We start from the raw sequence: 20519 nt of genomic DNA, 5'->3' as shown, positions 1-20519 counted from the left end.
TGATGTACCCTGCATCTGTGGAATACCTGAAAAGACAACGAATCATCCCAAATTAAGGAGCCCTGTGGATGAAAGGCTCTTGGTGCTGCAGCCAGGAGTCAGTGCTGTGCCTCTGAGGTGGGAGAGCCAACTTCAGGACACTGGTCCACAAGAGGCCTCCCAGCTGCACATAATATCAAACAGCAAAAATCGCCGAGAGATCTCCATCTCAACGCCAGCACCCAGCTTCACTCAACGACCAGCAAGCTACAGTGCTGGACATCCTATGCCAAACAACTAGCAAGACAGGAACACAACCCCACCCATTAGCAGAGAGGCTGCCCAAAATCATAATAAGTCTACAGACACCCCAAAACACACCACCAGACGTGGACCTGCCCGCCAGAAAGACAAGATCCAGCCTTATCCACCAGAACACAGGCACTAGTACCCTCCACCAGGAAGCCTACACAACCCACTGAACCAACCTTAGCCACTGGGGACAGACACAAAAAACAACAGGAACTACGAACCTTCAGCCTGCAAAAAAGGAGACCCCAAACACAGTAAGATAAGCAAAATGAAAAGACAGAAAAACACACAGCAGATGAAGGAGCAAGATAAAAAGCCACCAGACCTAACAAATGAAGAGGAAATAGGCAGTCTACCTGAAAAAGAATTCAGAATAATGATAGTAAGGTTGATCCGAAATCTCGGAGATAGAATGGACAATAGAATGGACAAAATGCAAGAATCAGTTAACAAGGACCTAGAAGAACTAAAGATGAAACAAGCAACGATGAACAACACAATAAGTGAAATTAAAAGTACTCTAGATGGTATCAATAGCAGAATAACTGAGGCAGAAGAATGGATAAGTGACCTGGAACATAAAATAGTGGAAATAACTACTGCAGAGCAGAACAAAGAAAAAAGAATGAAAAGAACTGAGGACAGTCTCAGAGACCTCTGGGACAACATTAAACGCACCAACATTCGAATTATAGGGGTTCCAGAAGAAGAAGAGAAAAAGAAAGGGACTGAGAAAATATTTGAAGAGATTATAGTTGAAAACTTCCCTAATATGGGAAAGGAAATAGTTAATCAAGTCCAGGAAGCACTGAGAGTCCCATACAGGATAAATCCAAGGAGAAATACGCCAAGACACATATTAATCACACTGTCAAAAATTAAATACAAAGAAAACATATTAAAAGCATCAAGGGAAAAACAACAAATAACACACAAGGGAATCCCCATAAGGTTAACAGCTGATCTTTCAGCAGAAACTCTGCAAGCCAGAAGGGAGTGGCAGGACATATTGAAAGTGTTGAAGGAGAAAAACCTGCAACCAAGATTACTCTACCCAGCAAGGATCTCATTCAGATTTGATGGAGAAATTAAAACCTTTAGAGACAAGCAAAAGCTGAGAGAGTTCAGCACCACCAAACCAGCTCTACAACAACTGCTAAAGGAACTTCTCTAGGCAAGAAACACAAAAGAAGGAAAAGACCTACAATAACAAACCCAAAACAATTAAGAAAATGGGAATGGGAACACACATATCGATAATTACCTTAAATGTAAATGGACTAAATGCTCCCACCAAAAGACACAGATTGGCTGAATGGATACAAAAACAAGACGCATATATTTGCTGTCTACAAGAGACCCACTTCAGACCTAGAGACACATACAGACTGAAAGTAAGGGGATGGAAAAAGGTATTTCATGCAAATGGAAACCAAAAGAAAGCTGGAGTAGCAATTCTCATATCAGACAAAATAGACTTTAAAACAAAGACTATTAGAAGAGACAAAGAAGGACACTACATAATGATCAAGGGATCGATCCAAGAGGAAGATATAACAATTGTAAATATTTATGCACCCAACATAGGTGCACCTCAATACATAAGGCAAATACTGACAACCATAAAAGGGGAAATCGACAGTAACACATTCATAGTAGGGGACTTTAACACGCCACTTTCACCAATGGACAGATCATCCAAAATGAAAATAAATAAGGAAACACAAGCTTTAAATGATACATTAAACGAGATGGAGTTAATTGATATTTATAGGACATTCCATCCAAAAACAACAGAATACACATTTTTCTCAAGTGCTCATGGAACATTCTCCAGGATAGATCATATCTTGGGTCACAAATCAAGCCTTGGTAAATTTAAGAAAATCGAAATTGTATCAAGTATCTTTTCCGACCACAACGCTATGAGACTCGATATCAATTACAGGAGAAGATCTGTAAAAAATACAAACACATGGAGGCTAAACAATACACTACTTAATAACGAAGTGATCACTGAAGAAATCAAAGAGGAAATCAAAAAATACCTAGAAACAAATGACAATGGAGACACGACGACTCAAAATCTATGGGATGCAGCAAAAGCAGTTCTAAGAGGGAAGTTTATAGCAATACAATCTTACCTTAAGAAACAGGAAACATCTCGAATAAACAACCTAACCTTGCACCTAAAGCAATTAGAGAAAGAAGAACAAAAAAACCCCAAAGTTAGCAGGAGGAAAGAAATCATAAAAATCAGATCAGAAATAAATGAAAAAGAAATGAAGGAAACGATAGCAAAGATCAATAAAACTAAAAGCTGGTTCTTTGAAAGGATAAACAAAATTGATAAACCATTAGCCAGACTCATCAAGAAAAAGAGGGAGATGACTCAAATCAATAGAATTAGAAATGAAAAAGGAGAAGTAACAACTGACACTGCAGAAATACAAAAGATCATGAGAGATTACTACAAGCAACTCTATGCCAATAAAATGGACAACCTGGAAGAAATGGACATATTCTTAGAAAGGCACAACCTGCCAAGACTGAATCAGGAAGAAACAGAAAATATGAACAGACCAATCACAAGCACTGAAATTGAAACTGTGATTAAAAATCTTCCAACAAGCAAAAGCCCAGGACCAGATGGCTTCACAGGTGAATTCTATCAAACATTTAGAGAAGAGCTATCACCTATCCTTCTCAGACTCTTCCAAAATATAGCAGAGGGAGGAACACTCCCCAACTCATTCTACGAGGCCACCATCACCCTGATACCAAAACCAGACAAGGATGTCACAAAGAAAGAAAACTACAGGCCAATATCACTGATGAACATAGATGCAAAGATCCTCAACAAAATACTAGCAAACAGAATCCAACAGCACATTAAACAGATCATACACCATGATCAAGTGGGGTTTATTCCAGGAATGCAAGGATTCTTCAATATACGCAAATCAATCAACGTGATACACCATATTAACAAATTGAAGGAGAAAAACCATATGATCACCTCAATAGATGCAGGAAAAGCTTTTGACAAAATTCAACACCCATTTATGATAAAAACCCTGCAGAAAGTAGGCATAGAGGGAACTTTCCTCAACATAATAAAGGCCATATATGACAAACCCACAGCCAACATCGTCCTCAATGGTGAAAAACTGAAAGCATTTCCACTAAGATCAGGAACAAGACAAGGTTGCCCACTCTCACCACTCTTATTCAACATAGTTTTGGAAGTTTTAGCCACAGCAATCAGAGAAGAAAAGGAAGTAAAAGGAATCCAAATCGGAAAAGAAGAAGTAAAGCTGTCACTGTTTGCAGATGACATGATGCTATACATAGAGAATCCTAAAGATGCTACCAGAAAACTACTAGAGCTAATCAATGAATTTGGTAAAGTGGCAGGATACAAAATTAATGCACAGAAATCTCTGGCATTCCTATACACTAAGGATGAAAAATCTGAAAGTGAAATCAAGAAAACACTCCCATTTACCATTGCAACAAAAAGAATAAAATACCTAGGAATAAACCTACCTAAGGAGACAAAAGACCTGTATGTAGAAAATTATAAGACACTGATGAAAGAAATTAAAGATGATACAAATAGATGGAGAGATATACCATGTTCTTGGATTGGAAGAATCAACATTGTGAAAATGACTCTACTACCCAAAGCAATCTACAGATTCAATGCAATCCCTATCAAACTACCACTGGCATTTTTCACAGAACTAGAACAAAAAATTTCACAATTTGTATGGAAACACAAAAGACCCCGAATAGCCAAAGCAATCTTGAGAACGAAAAATGGAGCTGGAGGAATCAGGCTTCCTGACTTCAGACTATACTACAAAGCTACAGTAATCAAGACAGTATGGTACTGGCACAAAAACAGACATATAGATCAATGGAACAGGATAGAAAGCCCAGAGATAAACCCACGCACATATGGTCACCTTATCTTTGACAAAGGAGGCAGAAATGTACGGTGGAGAAAGGACAGCCTCTTCAATAAGTGGTGCTGGGAAAACTGGACAGCTACATGTAAAAGTATGAGATTAGATCACTCCCTAACACCATACACAAAAATAAGCTCAAAATGGATTAAAGACCTAAATGTAAGGCCAGAAACTATCAAACTCTTAGAGGAAAACATAGGCAGAACACTCTATGACATAAATCACAGCAAGGTCCTTTTTGACCCACCTCCTAGAGAAATGGAAATAAAAACAAAAGTAAACAAATGGGACCTAATGAAACTTAAAAGCTTTTGCGCAGCAAAGGAAACCATAAAGAAGACCAAAAGACAACCCTCAGAATGGGAGAAAATATTTGCAAATGAAGCAACGGACAAAGGATTAATCTCCAAAATTTATAAGCAGCTCATGCAGCTTAATAACAAAAGAACAAACAACCCAATCCAAAAATGGGCAGAAGACCTAAATAGACATTTCTCCAAAGAAGATATACAGAGTGCCAACAAACACATGAAAGAATGCTCAACATCACTAATCATTAGAGAAATGCAAATCAAAACTACAATGAGATATCATCTCACACCAGTCAGAATGGCCATCATCAAAAAATCTAGAAACAATAAATGCTGGAGAGGGTGTGGAGAAAGGGGAACCCTCTTACACTGTTGGTGGGAATGTAAATTGATACAGCCACTGTGGAGAACAGTATGGAGATTCCTTAAAAAGCTACAAATAGAACTACCATATGACCCAGCAATCCCACTACTGGGCATATACCCTGAGAAAACCATAATTCAAAAAGAGTCATGTACCAAAATGTTCGTTGCAGCTCTGTTTACGGTGGCCCGGAGATGGGAACAACCTAAGTGTCCATCGTCGGATGAATGGATAAAGAAGATGTGGCACATATATACAATGGAATATTACTCAGCCATAAAAAGAGACGAAATTGAGCTATTTGTAATGAGGTGGATAGACCTAGAGTCTGTCATACAGAGTGAAGTAAGTCAGAGAGAGAGAGACAAATACCGTATGCTAACACATATATATGGAATTTAAGAAAAAAAAAATGTCATGAAAAACCTAGGGGTGAAACAGGAATAAAGACACAGACTTACTAGAGAATGGACTTGAGGTTATGGGGAGGGGGAAGGGTAAACGGTGACAAAGCGATAAAGAGGCATGGACATATATACACTACCAAACGTAAGGTAGATAGCTAGTGGGAAGCAGCCGCATAGCACAGGGACATCAGCTCGGTGCTTTGTGACCGCCTGGAGGGGTGGGATAGGGAGGGTGGGAGGGAGGGAGACACAAGCGGGAAGAGATATGGGAACATATGTATATATATAACTGATTCATTTTGTTGTGAAGCTGAAACTAACATACCATTGTAAAGCAATTATACTCCAATAAAGATGTTTAAAAATAAAAAATAAAATAAAATAAAAAAAAAAAAGCCAAAGAAAGAGGAGGTGGTAGATCCCTTATAACCCCCAATTGTCTAGGCTACTCCAATTCAACATGGCATCTAAGGGGCTTCCCTCCTCCTTCTTCACCACAATAAGTCACTTAGCCCTGCCCTCATCCATCCAAACCCAGGGCAAGGAGATTACGACCTAGAGGACTATGCATGGTGCAAAGCACACCCCTAAATGACTGACACCCTTCCTCTCTCCCAAGGACACCTTCTCCCAAGGACAAATGCTGGCTCTAAAAGTACTAGCCCAATCGATTCACCTGCTCCCTGGTGCCTCTTCTTTCTCATGGACGCTCTGATGATATCTGCTCCGTGGATTTTCTCTCTGTGCCTTTTTGCCTTGGCTTCATAAAACCATTGGCCACTCATATTCTTCAGCTGCTGGTCATCCTTAATTTTTTCAGGCAAATGTCTACAAAAGAAAAAAAAAAGCTTTACTTTGCTAAGAACCCACAGTAAATAAATGAGTTTATTATGACACTGCATAAAGAAATCTGTAAACATACAGCCAGAATGAAGTTCTCAATATCTTACAAGATCCCACAAACCTCCCAGATGACTAAAATGTATGCTTTGACTGAAAGGTCAGAGAAGCCGAGGCCAACACTTTTTAAAAATTCAAAGATTTAAGCCATGATCCCCAGATGATGCCTGAAATTTCTCAAAAGCAAATTCACTCTTTGGCTGCAGGCTTGCTGTTCACTGTTCACATGTAAATACCGCAGAGAAAGATGACATATTAAGCTTCCCTAAGCTTTGGTTTCTTCATCTTTAAAAAGGGGTTAATAATAGTAACCCACCTGACGGGGTCGCTATGAGGATTAAATTAGCTAATGCGTGCAGACCACCTCTGCACATGCCTGGCACCTAATAAACACTCACTGAATAACTGGCTCATCAGTTCTTGCCATTTCACTGAAATGAGCTTATCAGAGACTTTCCTGGAAGCTTGTAGGGGACAGTGCATGAGGTCCCTGGTTCTTAATGTTATGAATGAATTGAATTCAACAAGAAATGAATTCAACAAGACTGGCTGGGATCAGGAAAGATAATATTTATATGGGGTGGGGAGTGGAGGCAGACATAAATTCCATTTGTGCAGATACTGCATTTAAGTGTTCCATGTCATTCATGCTCATTGAAAAGTTAAAACCTAAAGAACAAGCCAAGTGCCACCCTCCTAAAATCTCCCTCATTTACAGTGAGGGGAAAACACTGTTCTACATGACAAGTCCTATAATCTCTGCATCTCTCTATCCACGTCAATAAAATGAGAATCAAAAAACCTATCTTTTCTTTTTGATAGAGCTGTACTTACAATAAAGTGGAATAAAAGCCTTAAGGGGACTTTGAACTCTTGGAGGGTAATGTGTCACAAAAATCCAAGAGGGTTTTATGATTGTCATTCGAGCCAATATGCACACTTCCTAAAGTAGCCAGTCTAAGTGTTTTAGCCAGAGAACGTGTATGGCAGCCACACCCAAGGTGGTGGCAGGGCTGTGTGTGAGGGTTGCACGCAGGCCTACCTGGGAACGGGGAAGGCAGGAGGGGCAGTTACCTGGGTTCTGGCAAGTACGTTTTCTCTCTCCCAAGTGTGCCTGGAGAGATCTTTCCAGCCAGAGTCCCACTCTCTGCTGGAAACTCCTCTCCTCCCCCAGTTACCTAGAAAGAAGTGACCCTACGCCAAACATGTCCAATCACAACCCTTGGACACACCTTGCTGTGACAGTCCATCATCAAATCCAGACAGGGACAGTGTCTTCATTTCATGGTTCTGAATCACCAGAGGGGTCATGGTTCTTATAAAATGTTTCTAATGGTTTCCCATTGCCTAAATTTTTTTTTTTACTTTTACTGGAGTATAGTTGATTTAAAATGTTGTGTTAGTTTCTACTGTACAGCAAAGTGATTCAGTTATAGATACACATATATCCCACATAGGTTATACAGAGTATTGAGTAGAGTTCCCTGTGCCATACAGTAGGTTCTCATTAGTTATATCTTTTATATACAGTAGTGTGTATATTTACAATAGCCAGGACATGGAAGCAACCTAAATACCCATCAGCAGAGGAATGGATAAAGAAGATGTGGTACATACATGCAATGGAATATTACTCAGCCATAAAAAGAACGAAATAGTGTCATTTGCAGCAACATGGATGGACCTAGAGATTGTCATACTGAGTGAAGTAAGTCAGACAGAGATAAACAAATATCATATGATATCACTTATATGTGGAACCACTGCCTAGCTTTTCAGCACAGCAAAAAACCCACCCTGAGCTGCTGGTGGAGCTTTTTGCCTTCTCTTCCCAAAAGGACCACATTCAAGTTCAATTCCAGAAAAGAGAAGCCCTTCCAGCTCTCCTTGACTAGACAGTGAGTCCCTAGGGGCAGGGCCTGTACTCAATATAGCTTTTCTTGGTGTCTGGAAAACAGTGGGTGTTTATTCAGCGCTTTTGGAGTGAAGGGATATCATATGAGGTCCCTGACCACCTGGCTTCAGGATACCTGTTCAGATTCATTTCCCAGCACTTGCTCCCATGCTCCCCCATGTGCCAGCACACTAGACCTCTTACTGATCTCCACACTGCTCTTACATGACCTCTGTAGACATTAAGGGCAGGAAGGTGTGGCAGGAAGACTATGGGCTTTGATGTCTCCCCAAATTAGGTCCAAGTCCCCGTTGTGACCCTTCCTAAATGTGATCTTTGGCAGGTTACTGAACCCCTCTAAGCTTCAGTCTCCTTGTTTATAAAGATAGGGGAAAATAAGACCTACTCTGCAGGACTTCCGGGATGATTAAATGCGGTATTTACCTGAAAGTACCTAACAGTGCCCAGATCCTGGTGAGAGAGCAATAAACGTGAATTCTCTCCAGATGTCTTTCCCTCACTTCTCTGCCCAGCACGTGGCCCCTCATCCCTCAGATCTAGGTAGCACCTCCCCAGGGAAGCCTTCCCTGATCCTTGAGGGCACTGTGTGGCTTGCCCTTCTCCGTGCTCCCACAGCTCCTCCACGACAGCACTCACCACACTGTGTTCCAATGATCTATTTGCACATCTGTCTTACACACTAATCCGTGAACTCTGCAAACTCCCTGAAGGCAAGGACTACCTCATAAACACCTTTGTAACACGAGCATCCAGCACGGAGCCTGGCACAGAGCTGATACCCAGAAACTGTTGAGTGAATAAATCAGTTAACAAATAAATGCTCAGCAGCCAACCTAGTCTGAGTAAAGACAAGAGACAAGAGAGAACCTGTCGCTGCTGGGGTTAAGTGAACCACGCTCCATCACAATGGCAGTGCCTCCTCCTAATGAGGCAGGCCACCTCATCTCTTGGTGGATTAGGGAAAAGCATGATGAAATACGGCATCAGCCACCATCGTGTTGAAGAAGACCACAAACCCTCATAGCATAACAACTCCCAATTTCTCTTCATGAGATTATTTATTCACTTATCTTTGTTGTTCACCGGAAAGGCACTTTGTAAGGGTCCTTATGCAACTCTTGATCTGCTTCTGCCTAACTGACTGTCTGCAAGCCTCTGATTCCATGAAGCTTTCAGTGCACAGTAAGCCCGCACCATGTGAGGCGGGCTCATTGAAGCACATGGCCCTTCATAGTAAAGCCGTTACAGTAAAGAATTGAGGTTGGGTTTCTGGCTCATTTCTTTTCAAGTGGCAAAAGAATAGGAAATTCTTTCAAATTCAGTAAGTGCTATTTATATATCTCCTATCATGATAATCACTACTAGGGTAAATCAATCTCTTTTTCTAGCTTAGTCATTTGGAATATTTTACAGATGAACCCATATGTATGACATCAAAGCCCAAGTTTTATGAAGGTGTAGATTAAAAAAAGAAATCCCGCCATCTAGGTGGTGCTGTCAAAACCTTCTCTGGGGCTTCCCTGGTGGCGCAGTGGTTGAGAGTCCACCTGCCGATGCAGGGGACGCGGGTTCGTGCCCCGGTCCGGAAAGATCCCACGTGCCGCGGAGTGGCTGGGCCCATGAGCCATGGCCGCTGAGCCTGCGCGTCCGGAGCCTGTGCTCCCCAACGGGAGAGGCCACAACGGTGAGAGGCCCATGTACCACAAAAAAAAAAAAAAAAAAATTCTTCTCTGTACCTGGAGACTATTATGCTTAGTGAAATAAGTCAGACAGAGAAAGATAAATTCTGTATGATATCACTTACATGTGGAATCTAAAAAAATAATACAAATGAATGTACATGCAAAACACAAATAGACTCACAGGCATAGAAAACCAACCGGTGGTTACTAAAGGAGAGAGGGAATGGGGGAGGGGCAAATTAGGGGTACGGGACTAAGAAATATAAAGTACTATGTATAAAATAGATAAGCAACAAGGATATATTGTACAGCAAGGGAATTATAGCCATTATTTTGTAATAACTTTTAATGGAGTATAATCTATAAAAATACTGAATCACAATGCAGTACTAATATAATATGAAACATAATATTGTAAATCAACTATACTTTGATAAAAAAATTAAAATAAAATCTTCTCTACCAGCCCATATTGATCTCTCAATTTTCTTGAACTCTAATTGTACCAACCAAATTAGCACTTGATTCTCTCGTTGTTGTACCATTTAGTTGAAGTGGGAAAAAGGTAAGTTTCTTGACACTCACACTTTTTATACCTTACCATCCTCTCCACACGTGCATGTTGTACTTAGTAGAGAGCTAAGGATAGAGAAGATGCTCAATAAACACCCATGGGCTGCCACTGGGCAGAAGTGAAGGCAGAAGAACACTCAACCCAGAGAAGACACTGTCCAGTTGGTCCTCCAGGCAGAACATGCTGGTCACACCCCATTCTTTCAGCTAATACATACAAAGCATGTGTTCGGTACTGGGCCTCACGCGTGGCACTTAACATGCATCATCTCATTTAATCCTTACAATTTCACCATGATGTACAAAGAATTCAGTCAACTGCAAAAGATGGCCATCTTGCTTTCTCTGTATGGTAAAGGCCATATCTGTTCATTTTTTCGTTCAACAGTTCATTAATTCCCTATCATATACCAGGCATATGCTTGGAATTGTACATAAAAAAGTTAGTCCACAGCCCTAACTGCTAACATCAACTCCTGCGGTGCAGAGAGAGTGTGAACACTTTCAGAGGAAAGCCAGAAGAGCAGTGGCGCCCTTCATCCTGCATTCAACATTTTTCCTGCTTGTACTCACGTAGCACACCCCAGCTTCTAGCTATTCATCATGATGAGGCAAAGGCCTAACATCATAGACAGGACCAGGTCGATATTATCTGCTCAGCTATGCATAATAAGAATCAGCAGACTGGCCAGAGAGGTTGATTGATCCATTCCCAGATTTTTTTTTAACCTTTCAGTATATTCTGGGCAAGATGGTTAGACTACAAGATTTGAAAGTACTCTTAGATGTCTGTTTTGAATGAGAGAATGTTTGTTTTGAATGGACCTTAGATAGTTACAAATGGCCTCACTTTATAGATGAAATGAGGCCCAGAGAGTTTAAGAGGTTTGCCCAAGGTCACACAGAGCGGGGACCGGAAGCCAGCCTGACTCCTAGCCAACGTTCTTTCCACTGCCCCATCATCCTGCCTGAGAGAGCCAAACATGATTTTGATTTCTAAGATGGCTATCACACTTCACTCTTTCTACAAAGGCATTCAACCTTTGATAGAGAATCTGAAAACAAACGCGTGAAAATGAAATAAATTGCAAAAGTTCTTTACAGCGGAAAACAAGAAGAAACATGCATCACTTGTGCTGTGGACACACCACAGATCCCCACAATCTGCTGCGAGGCAGCACAGTGTGTGGGAAGCACAGGCTTTGCAGTTGCATAAGCAAGGTTTCAATCTTACAGGGCACTTAACCTCCTCCACTCTATTTCCTCCCCCTTGTTGAGTGGGTTCAGCTACACTGCTGTGCGGATGAAAGGGGAAAACGTGAAGCTCTGTGTACAGTGTCAATCCTGGACAAATGTTGGTTCCTTTCCCCTTTGCTTTCACAGAAAATGCCATCAGAGGTCCTAGAAAGCAGTTCTTCAATGACAACTGCCTTTGTTTAAAAGAAAGTAGGTCTTAAGGCAGCAGCTGAGGATCATAAGATGTGGTCATGGGCTTCCCTGGTGGTGCATTGGTTGGGAGTCTGCCTGCCGATGCAGGGGACGCGCGTTCGTGGCCCAGTCCGGGAAGATCCCACATGCCACGGAGCGGCTGGGCCCGTGAGCCATGGCCGCTGAGCCTGCGCGTCCGGAGCCTGTGCTCCGCAACGGGAGAGGCCACAACAGTGAGAGGCCCGCGTACCACACACACACAAAAAAAGATGCGGTCGTGGTTGAGATGGTGTCTACTGCAAGAACGCCCATCACCCTAGATGTGGTTGTGTGTTTATGGGATGGGGGATGTGGTGCTGGCAGTGTACAGACACACAGCAGCAATGATTTCCTGCTGGCAGTGTGATGCAAAGCACAGGAAATACCACCTCCAGAGTGTGTCACTTTCAAACCCTAAGAGACTAAAGTTACATCTATGTATGTATGGTGGTGTTTCTTTAAAAAAGGAGGACAGAGAGGGAGGAGGCAGCGGGGAGCGAGAAAAAGAATCCATCCTGATGTCTGCTTCACTGCTGGTTTGTGAAATGTCTCCAGCTGGTAGTTAGGAAAGCAAGCTGGGTAGTGAGGCATGGTAATAACTGGGCCTAGCACTGTGGTACAGGTAGGGAGGCAGCATGAAAGACAGTGACCTGGAATTGCTTTCTTCTAACAGAACCCCCGAGATGCCACAGTAGATATTCCCTTGGGTTCAAATCCACATTCTACTATTAACAGGTTGAGTGATTTGGGAACTGGACGCTTCCCTTGTTTGACACTCATTTTCTCATCCATGAAATCAGGATGGGAGGTAGCATAAAGGATAAATCATCTCCAAAGTGCCCTGAAAGAGCTTGGATGTGAACAAGTCAAAGCACTGGATAAATCAGGAATGGCAAACAGATTTCAATTTAAATCCAGCTCTCATCAACAGCCATATTGTAAAGGACTCTGAGGCAGTGTCTGGTCTTAGTGGGCAGCAGTGCTATGATCCATGAGCAATGTCCTCACGGCTACAGGAGGGTTCTACTCCAAAGCCCATAATGAATTAGCATTTGAAATAGCAGTCTGAATTTTAGTGGCAGATTTGCCTTTCTAATGATGTTTTCCTTAGGCTAATATCAGAATTATCTAATTTATGTTTCTAAAGCCATATACTAACTTGGAGGAGGACTGGGGCATTGTAAAATCAGGTTAGGGAAACAACGTTGAGATTTTAAATTTGCGATTGATAATCCATTAAATGGTTAAATGGTAAATTCCTTGAGCACTGGGACCATGTTTCAATTACCCTAAAATTCCTTCCATTTGTTCAGAGAAGCTCCCTAGACTTAATGAGTACTCAAATAAATTTCACTGTATTAAATAGTTGAGAGTTTTAGGAGTAATTTCCTTCTAAGGAATCAGACCGCTGACCAGAGAATTCTGTCCTTTTTTAGAGGCATAGGTGGAGTGGTGAATGAGGGAATTAAAATGTATCAATCACCTACTATGTGCTAAGAAGATTAAGAATTATCTTACTTAATCTTGACTGTAATTCTTTGAGTTTGGTACTAGGGTCATTCCCAGTCTCTGAGTTGAGGCTCAGAGAGGTCAAGTAACTTGCTGAATGAACCATAGTTGATCAGTGGTGAGGACAGGATTCAAACTCACAAAGTTTTGACTCAAGGTCCACGCTAGGGCCCTTACTGTTCTTCTGAAAAAGCAATACCAGTGTGCAACATGGGGCAGAAGGAAAAGCAGTAGACCAAGAGCTTTTCTTATCATGGCTTTGGCACTGACTAGCTGTGTGACCCTGGGAAAGTCACTTCCCCTCTCTGGGCTTTTCCTTCATTATCTGTAAAGTGACTGATATGGACCCCAAAAATCTTTCCAGAGCTGTCAGGCTATCACTCTGATGGAAGAGCTAGAGACAAACAGCTGCGGGATGGTGACGGGGCTGAAAAGCAAAAGCCCATAGAATAGCATTTTCAGAGACCAGAAACCTAGTCATGGTTCTACCAGCCCAGGAGCAGACAGCCTCAGAACCAACCCAGGTTCCGTCAGTCCTAAAACCAAGGGTGTCAGAGTTCCATTCCTTTTGTGTGGAGCAGGTTACGGGTTGGGCCTCTGTCAGTGTCCACAGGCTATGGGCCTCATGCCCATCTGTGCCCCCCGCACACAGTCACTCAGTCCTGGACCTGCCTGTGGCCAAGTCCACATGAGCTGCTTGGTGACTAATTAGGAAGGCCCCCAGAATGGTAGCAGTAAACAGGACTTGACTCACACCAGATTTTCACCACCCCAAGCCTTCTTCCTATCAGTTTACAAAAGCAAGAAACAAGGGCAGCACCAGCAGCAGCTTCCGAAGCATCCTCAGAAACAGTGCATGGAAGGAGAATCTGCGAAGTCCCTGCTACAAACGGACTCACAGCATTCCTGTTGTGGCTGCAGACTGGCTGGTGCTAGTGGCTACACACACACCCCTTACTAGGCTCAGTTCCAGGCAGAACTTTGAATTTTTTATTTTTTATTTTTTTTGCGGTACACGGGCCTCTCACCGTTGTGGCCTCTCCTGTTGCGGAGCACAGGCTCCGGACGTGCAGGCTCAGCGGCCATGGCTCACGGGCCCAGCCTCTCCGCAGCATGTGGGATCCTCCCCAACTGGGGCATGAACCCGCGTCCCCTACAACGGCAGGTGGACTCTCAACCACTGCGCCACCAGGGAAGCCCAGAACTTTGAATTTTTAAGTATATTTTCAGCAATTACTGTAGATGCCTGAGAAACACCTCCACTCATCTCATACAGAATCAGAGAACTACAGGGAAGACCCAGCAGCCTGGAATCTCTGGGGTCAAGTAAATACAGAAGGGAGGGAGAATGAATCTCTCTTCGTAACCTGGCTAGATAGAGGAAACAGAATTACAGACCACACGTAAGGTCTTGTAAGTGGGAGGAATCAAAGATCGCAGCTCACCAGGATTCAGAGTCCCCACATCCTGAGGCAGGAAGAGGGACAGGACCCGGTGCAATCCCAGCTCCACTGCTTTCTTTCCCATCCTCTCCATCTTATCTTCCGAGAGACTAAAGGAATTCCCATTTCCCACTATGCTTGAAAAATCAACTAATATTTTCTCTGTGCTGCCCCCTCCCCTTCTTTCTAAAATAGGTCTAACGGTCTTCCCAGGATGTCCTGTCTGCTATAGTTTTCTTAGGGAGGGGAGGTGGAGTTAGTGAATGAGTACCTGAGGGCCAGGATTTAGTTCTCACTTCTGACACCTACGGACTACATGAGCTTGGGTGAGTCACCTGACCTGTCTCAAGGTCAATTTCCTCACACATCAAGTGGGTGTAATTACATCCCACCCTGCACCCCCAACTGCACGAGTGTTGTGAGCTCAGAAGAAATAAAAGTCATGTAAGCTCCTTGCAATCTGTTAAGCACTATCGATATATGAATTCTTGTTAGTAGCCATAGTTAGACACTCTGGAGTGCTTGAAGTGAATTTCAGCATGTTCTTTTATAAAGCACCCATGTTCAAATTAGGGTCAAAATATGGATAACGAAATATGGGCACAAATAACTCCATTATTCATGATCCTGCTATCCTAAGAAGAACAGGGCTTATGTTCCTTTTGGATAACTCCTAGGTTGGGGATCATGCAGTTAATATGACTAACTCACATTCAGGAAACCTTTCGCTGCCTTCAAGGCCCCAGATCACAAAGGCAATAGATGGCAGGGCTTGGCCTCAAGCCCACTTCTTCAGCATTCTGACCTCACGCTCCTCCAGCCCCGCAAGTGAGTGAAAGTGGTGGGAATGCTGATGTGGAACATTTGGGTTCCTCCCAAAGTGAATAGCGTGTCAAAGTTGCCACTCCTTCTTATGGAACACAAATGAAAAATTGGCTCAGTCAGAACTAATTTCAATTGCTGTTGAAACCAATTCAAACATTTCTGAAGATGGGCAAAAATATGAGCTACTTCTCAATTTATTTTCTTCTGAAAACTTTAGAAATTAAAAATTTTTTCTAATTTCATACATGATCCATTTTTTAAGTAGATTCAGTTAAAAAAGTCGATATATATGTGTGTGTTTATATATATATATATATAGAGAGAGAGAGAGAGAGAGAGAGAGAGAGAGGTAGATGTATATATGTGTTTGTATACATTATTTCATTTTTAATCCAGTGTTTAATAATTTAAAGGAGTTTAGTTAGGTTTTTAATCAAAACTATTTCTGGCAGGAGTCCTATGGGATAAATTAAGAGATACGGGGCTTCCCTGGTGGCGCAGCAGTTGAGAGTCCGCCTGCTGATGCAGGGGACGCGGGTTCGTGCCCCGGTTCGGGAAGATTCCACATGCCGCGGAGCGGCTGGGCCCGTGAGCCATGGCCGCGGAGCCTGTGCGTCCGGAGCCTGTGCTCCACAACGGGAGAGGCCACAACAGTGAGAGGCCCATGTACCGGAAAAAAAAAAAAAAAAAAAAAAAAAGAGATACGGAGGAGAAAGTTCTGTCCAGGAAATAAACCTAAAATTGGAATCCGTTAAGTCAGGCTCCAAGTCAGAACTACCACTTAAGGTTGAGGAAAGAAAAGTGTCCCATCTTCTTACAGACTGCCCATCCTCCCATGCCCGAGGACCCGTTCGGCCTCTTACCTGACTCTCTCCTCTTCAGCCCTCTTCAGGGCAGCATCCCGCTGCAGAACCTTCATGATGGCCTCCTGCTCTTCCTCTGTCAGGAAGCTTAAGTCGATCATTTTGAAACGTGTACACAAAAATGACAGAAACAAATATGACTTAAAATTCTCAAAGCTAAACAACAGTTACTGTAGCCCAGATGATCAGAAGATGCAAAAATGAAATGAAACGATATCTTGTTCAGTTCTTCAGCAAAAGTCTTCTATTGGCTGGGTAAAAGTTTTAGGTGGCTGATAGCAAAATCCTCAGCGCCCTTTCCCTCGAGGAAGCAGTGGTCTGTGGGATGATGTCAAGAAGAGGCTCTTGGGATGCTGCATTCCTTGCCAGACAGGTCACTTGTACCTACAGCGGCATTCCTGCTCACGCCCCCTCTCCTGGACCAGTCTGAGCACAGTTTATTCTCCTTCCGTCCAACGTCAACTTGATGAGAGGCAACAGCATCTGAGCATCACCTACCTGCAGAATCGTGAGACAGTAAACACCACACAGTGAGAGGCAGTTCCTATAAGCATTGCTCATTATTTTAAGATTTAAAGCATGTCTGGGGGTAGAAAACTGACCATGTGAGATGGTGTCTGAGATCAGGGAAACCAGTTCTGCCAGCTTCTTGAGCAAATAGAAAATGGGTCATGAAATATGCTTCAACTCAATTCCGGACCGCCAAGATGGAGAGTTCACAAAAACGCCTGTCAATGTTTAACCATCCACAGAGGGAAGAGATGGTTGCAAAAATGCTCACTTCTTCTTGCATAGGGACATTCCACTAGAGTATATCTGTGCTCCGTAATGACAAGAGAATTAGTATTGGGTAGAGGTAATCTGCACAACAATGGGAATTGTTATTCTCCACTTAGTCCCACCTCTAACTTTTGCTCAACCTGGAGCAACTCACCTAGCTTGTCTCCCTTCATTTCCAAGGAGAAAGAACGCTTACTGGTGTTGTGTATATAATCTGGGGGAATGGAAGAGGCAGAATTTCAAAACTCCTCAACATTCAAAGTGAGCATTTTTGCGTAGAACCATGGGCAAGAATCCTATTTTCTTTGAGGCATTTTAAATCCATGAGCAGTGAGAAGATGAGACCTACAGAATGCCACAGCCAGGTGGAACTTCAGAGATACTCCAGGATCGGGGCCCTTTAACAAGCACAGTACTGCATATACAGTAGACACTAAAAAACATGGGTTTAGTAAATTTTAAAGCAGCCCTACTTAAGAAAATACAGTGTGTACACTAGTAATTTTTATGAATAAATTCTTTGCTCTTTGGCAAAACAGAATTACTAAGAAGTACTCGCACCACTACTTGCTAACGACAAACCATTAGGCAAGTTACCTAACCACTCTGAGGCTCAGTTTCTCATTAGGACATCCTTCACAGGTTGTCAGGATTAAATGAAATAATGAATATAAAAGAGCGCATAGCTTGCATCCTGTACCAAAAATAGCTAAAAATATATTCTAGCTTCCTTTCTGAGTTCACACTTTTGTCCCATCCAGCTGAATAAGAGTGTACTGGTTACATAATTTCCTTTTCTCTTTTGTATCTTTCTGATCTCCCCCATGAAGCTTGGACTGCGTAGGCAGGTACTCAGGTGACCTTTATTTTATCTTCCTGTAGCTCTTTGCATATTGCCCACAGTGACGACTCAAATAAATATTAAGACAACACTTCACACTTATTTTTTTTAATTTGCACGCACTTGCATATGTTACTGCCTGCTTGTTTGTCTTGAAAAATAACTCATCCTTCAAGATGAAAGTCACCACCTCTAGGAAGACTTCCCTCACTCCCATAGCCAGAGTTAAATGCTGTAGTAGATTCAATTATTACTAACTCTTCACTTCCTCCCTGAAACAGAACTATACAATCATGTTGCCACTACAGTAAGCAGAGTATTCATCCCTATCTTTCTGGAGGTGGGATTGGCCTGTGACTTACTTTGGTCAATGGAACGTTATAAATGTGATGCAAGCATAGTCTGTGGATATGCTTGTGTGGTTTGGCTTGGCTTCTTGTACTCTGGCCATAGACCTCAAGAAGAGCTTGCCCCAGGTAGCCACTGCCTCTTCAGTCAGGGTCTCAGAAAAAGAGATACAAGAACAGACCAGAACCTCATCCACCTGAAGCAGGGTCACCTTAGCTGGTCTGTAGGTATTGAAGCAAGAAGTAAATATTTTTTGTTGGAAGCCACTGAGGTTTGGGGTTGTTATACAACGAACACTTTTGTAGCAGGAACTTGACTAACACAAAAATTTTCTCCTCCACCTACGTATCTCCACTGTTATAATTATCTGTCTGCTCTCCATCTCTCCCATCTGACTGTGAGTCTCTCAATGTGAAGAAATAAGTGAATGAGTTGGGACTTCCCTGGTGGCGCAGTGGTTAAGAATCCGCCTGCCAATGCAGGGTACACGGGTTCGAGCCCTAGTCTGGAAGATCCCACATGCCATGGAGCAACTAAGCCTGTGCACCACACTACTGAGCCTGCACTCTAGAGCTCACAAGCCACAACTACTGAGCCCGGATGCCATAACTACTGAAGGCTACGCACCTAGAGCCCATGCTCCGCAACAAGAGAAGCCACAATAATGAGAAACCTGTGCACTGCAACAGAGTAGGCCCTGCTCACTGCAACAGAGTAGGCCCTGCTCACTGCAACTAGAGAGAGCCCATGCTCAGCAATGAAGACCCAACGCAGCCAAAAATAAATATATAAATTAATTAATTTAAAAAAAGAAAAGAAATAAGTGAATGAGTAAATGAATTAGTGAACCTAATCCAAATAGACAACTTCACTACGGGATGGCTATCTCAATTCTTTCATGCACAGTAGCTTCCTTTCATGTGCAGTAACTTCCTTAGATCTCAAAGGCTGGCAAGGAAATAGATTCAGGCCACATTCTTGGAACTATGTCCTTCGTGAGGCATCACACTGCCTCCCAGGTTCAATGGGAGATTGTTTTTAAGTTCAGTGAGTCGAGGACAGGAAGAGAACAAAGGAGAAAAACAACTTAAATTTTCCAGCAGTGGTAATTGGCAGGGGGGCTAAAGGGAGAAATGCTGGTTTCCACACCTTCAAATAGAACTATAAGCTAACAAGTGCTTCTGTGTAAAAGCTTCTAGGGTTAAGTTTTTCCTAAAACTAGGCTATTTGGTGAGGCAAAGGGCAATGTCCTTATTTTACAAAGAAGTGAAGGGCTCGAACCCTTGACTCCTAATTGGGTAGTGGGGAGTTACTACCCAGCCAGATCGTGGGAAAGCTCTCAGATGGCAATCAAGCCTCTTCAGTACCAGGTGACCCCCAACTCCCAATATTCTGGATGATATCTATCATGAGAGCTAGTCAATTTCATTCATTCATTCAACAAACATTTATAGAGAGCCTATTATGTGCCTGACACTGTTCTAAGCCCTGGAGATACATTAATGAATAAGACATTAAAAACTTCCTGTCCTTGTAGAGTGTATATGTCAGTTGGAGGGGATAATGATCAAACTAAATAATAAAAACATAAATAAAAAATAAAAACAATTATGTAACTTTTGGGAAGGTGATAAGAGCTCTGGAGGAAAACAAAGCTGGAAAGGGAATAATAAGGTGAGGGGCATTAGAGTTTTACAGAGAGTGGCTAGGGTAGGTCTCATTGAGAAGATGGTATTTGAGCAAAAACTTGCCAGAGATGAGGGAACGAGCCACGCAGGTATCAGAGGGTCCTGAGGTGGGAGTGTATTTGACATGTTCAACAAACTTCAAGGGAGCCAGTGCTGGAAGGCCAGTGTGCCAGGAGGAGAAAAGGATGGAGCGGGCCAGAAAGGAAATAGGTCAGACTGTATCGGGCTTTGCAAGGACTGTAAGATTTCTGCAGCAGCAATAAGGGAGGGCAGAAAAAAAAGAAGGTAATAGGGCTTCCCTGGTGGCGCAGTGGTTGAGAGTCCGCCTGCCGATGCAGG

At 42.6% G+C, this 20519-nt stretch overlaps 1 protein-coding gene across 1 annotated transcript in view; it reads right to left on the bottom strand.

Moving 5' to 3' along the window:
* Positions 1 to 16658, bottom strand: part of SYTL2 (synaptotagmin like 2) — a 63249-nt gene extending 46591 nt beyond the window's left edge. The window contains 2 exon segments of the mRNA XM_082661247.1: positions 6024 to 6175; positions 16524 to 16658. Coding sequence (XP_082517373.1) covers positions 6024 to 6175; positions 16524 to 16624 — 253 coding nt within the window. The 5' untranslated portion in view covers positions 16625 to 16658.
* Positions 16659 to 20519: the final 3861 nt, after the last annotated feature.

The sequence above is a fragment of the Grampus griseus genome (genome assembly GCF_964374135.1).
Source record: "Grampus griseus genome assembly, chromosome: 8".
Classification (NCBI taxonomy): domain Eukaryota; kingdom Metazoa; phylum Chordata; class Mammalia; order Artiodactyla; family Delphinidae; genus Grampus; species Grampus griseus.
Note: the sequence above shows the minus strand (reverse complement) of the source record. Positions and strands in the feature narration are given on the sequence as shown.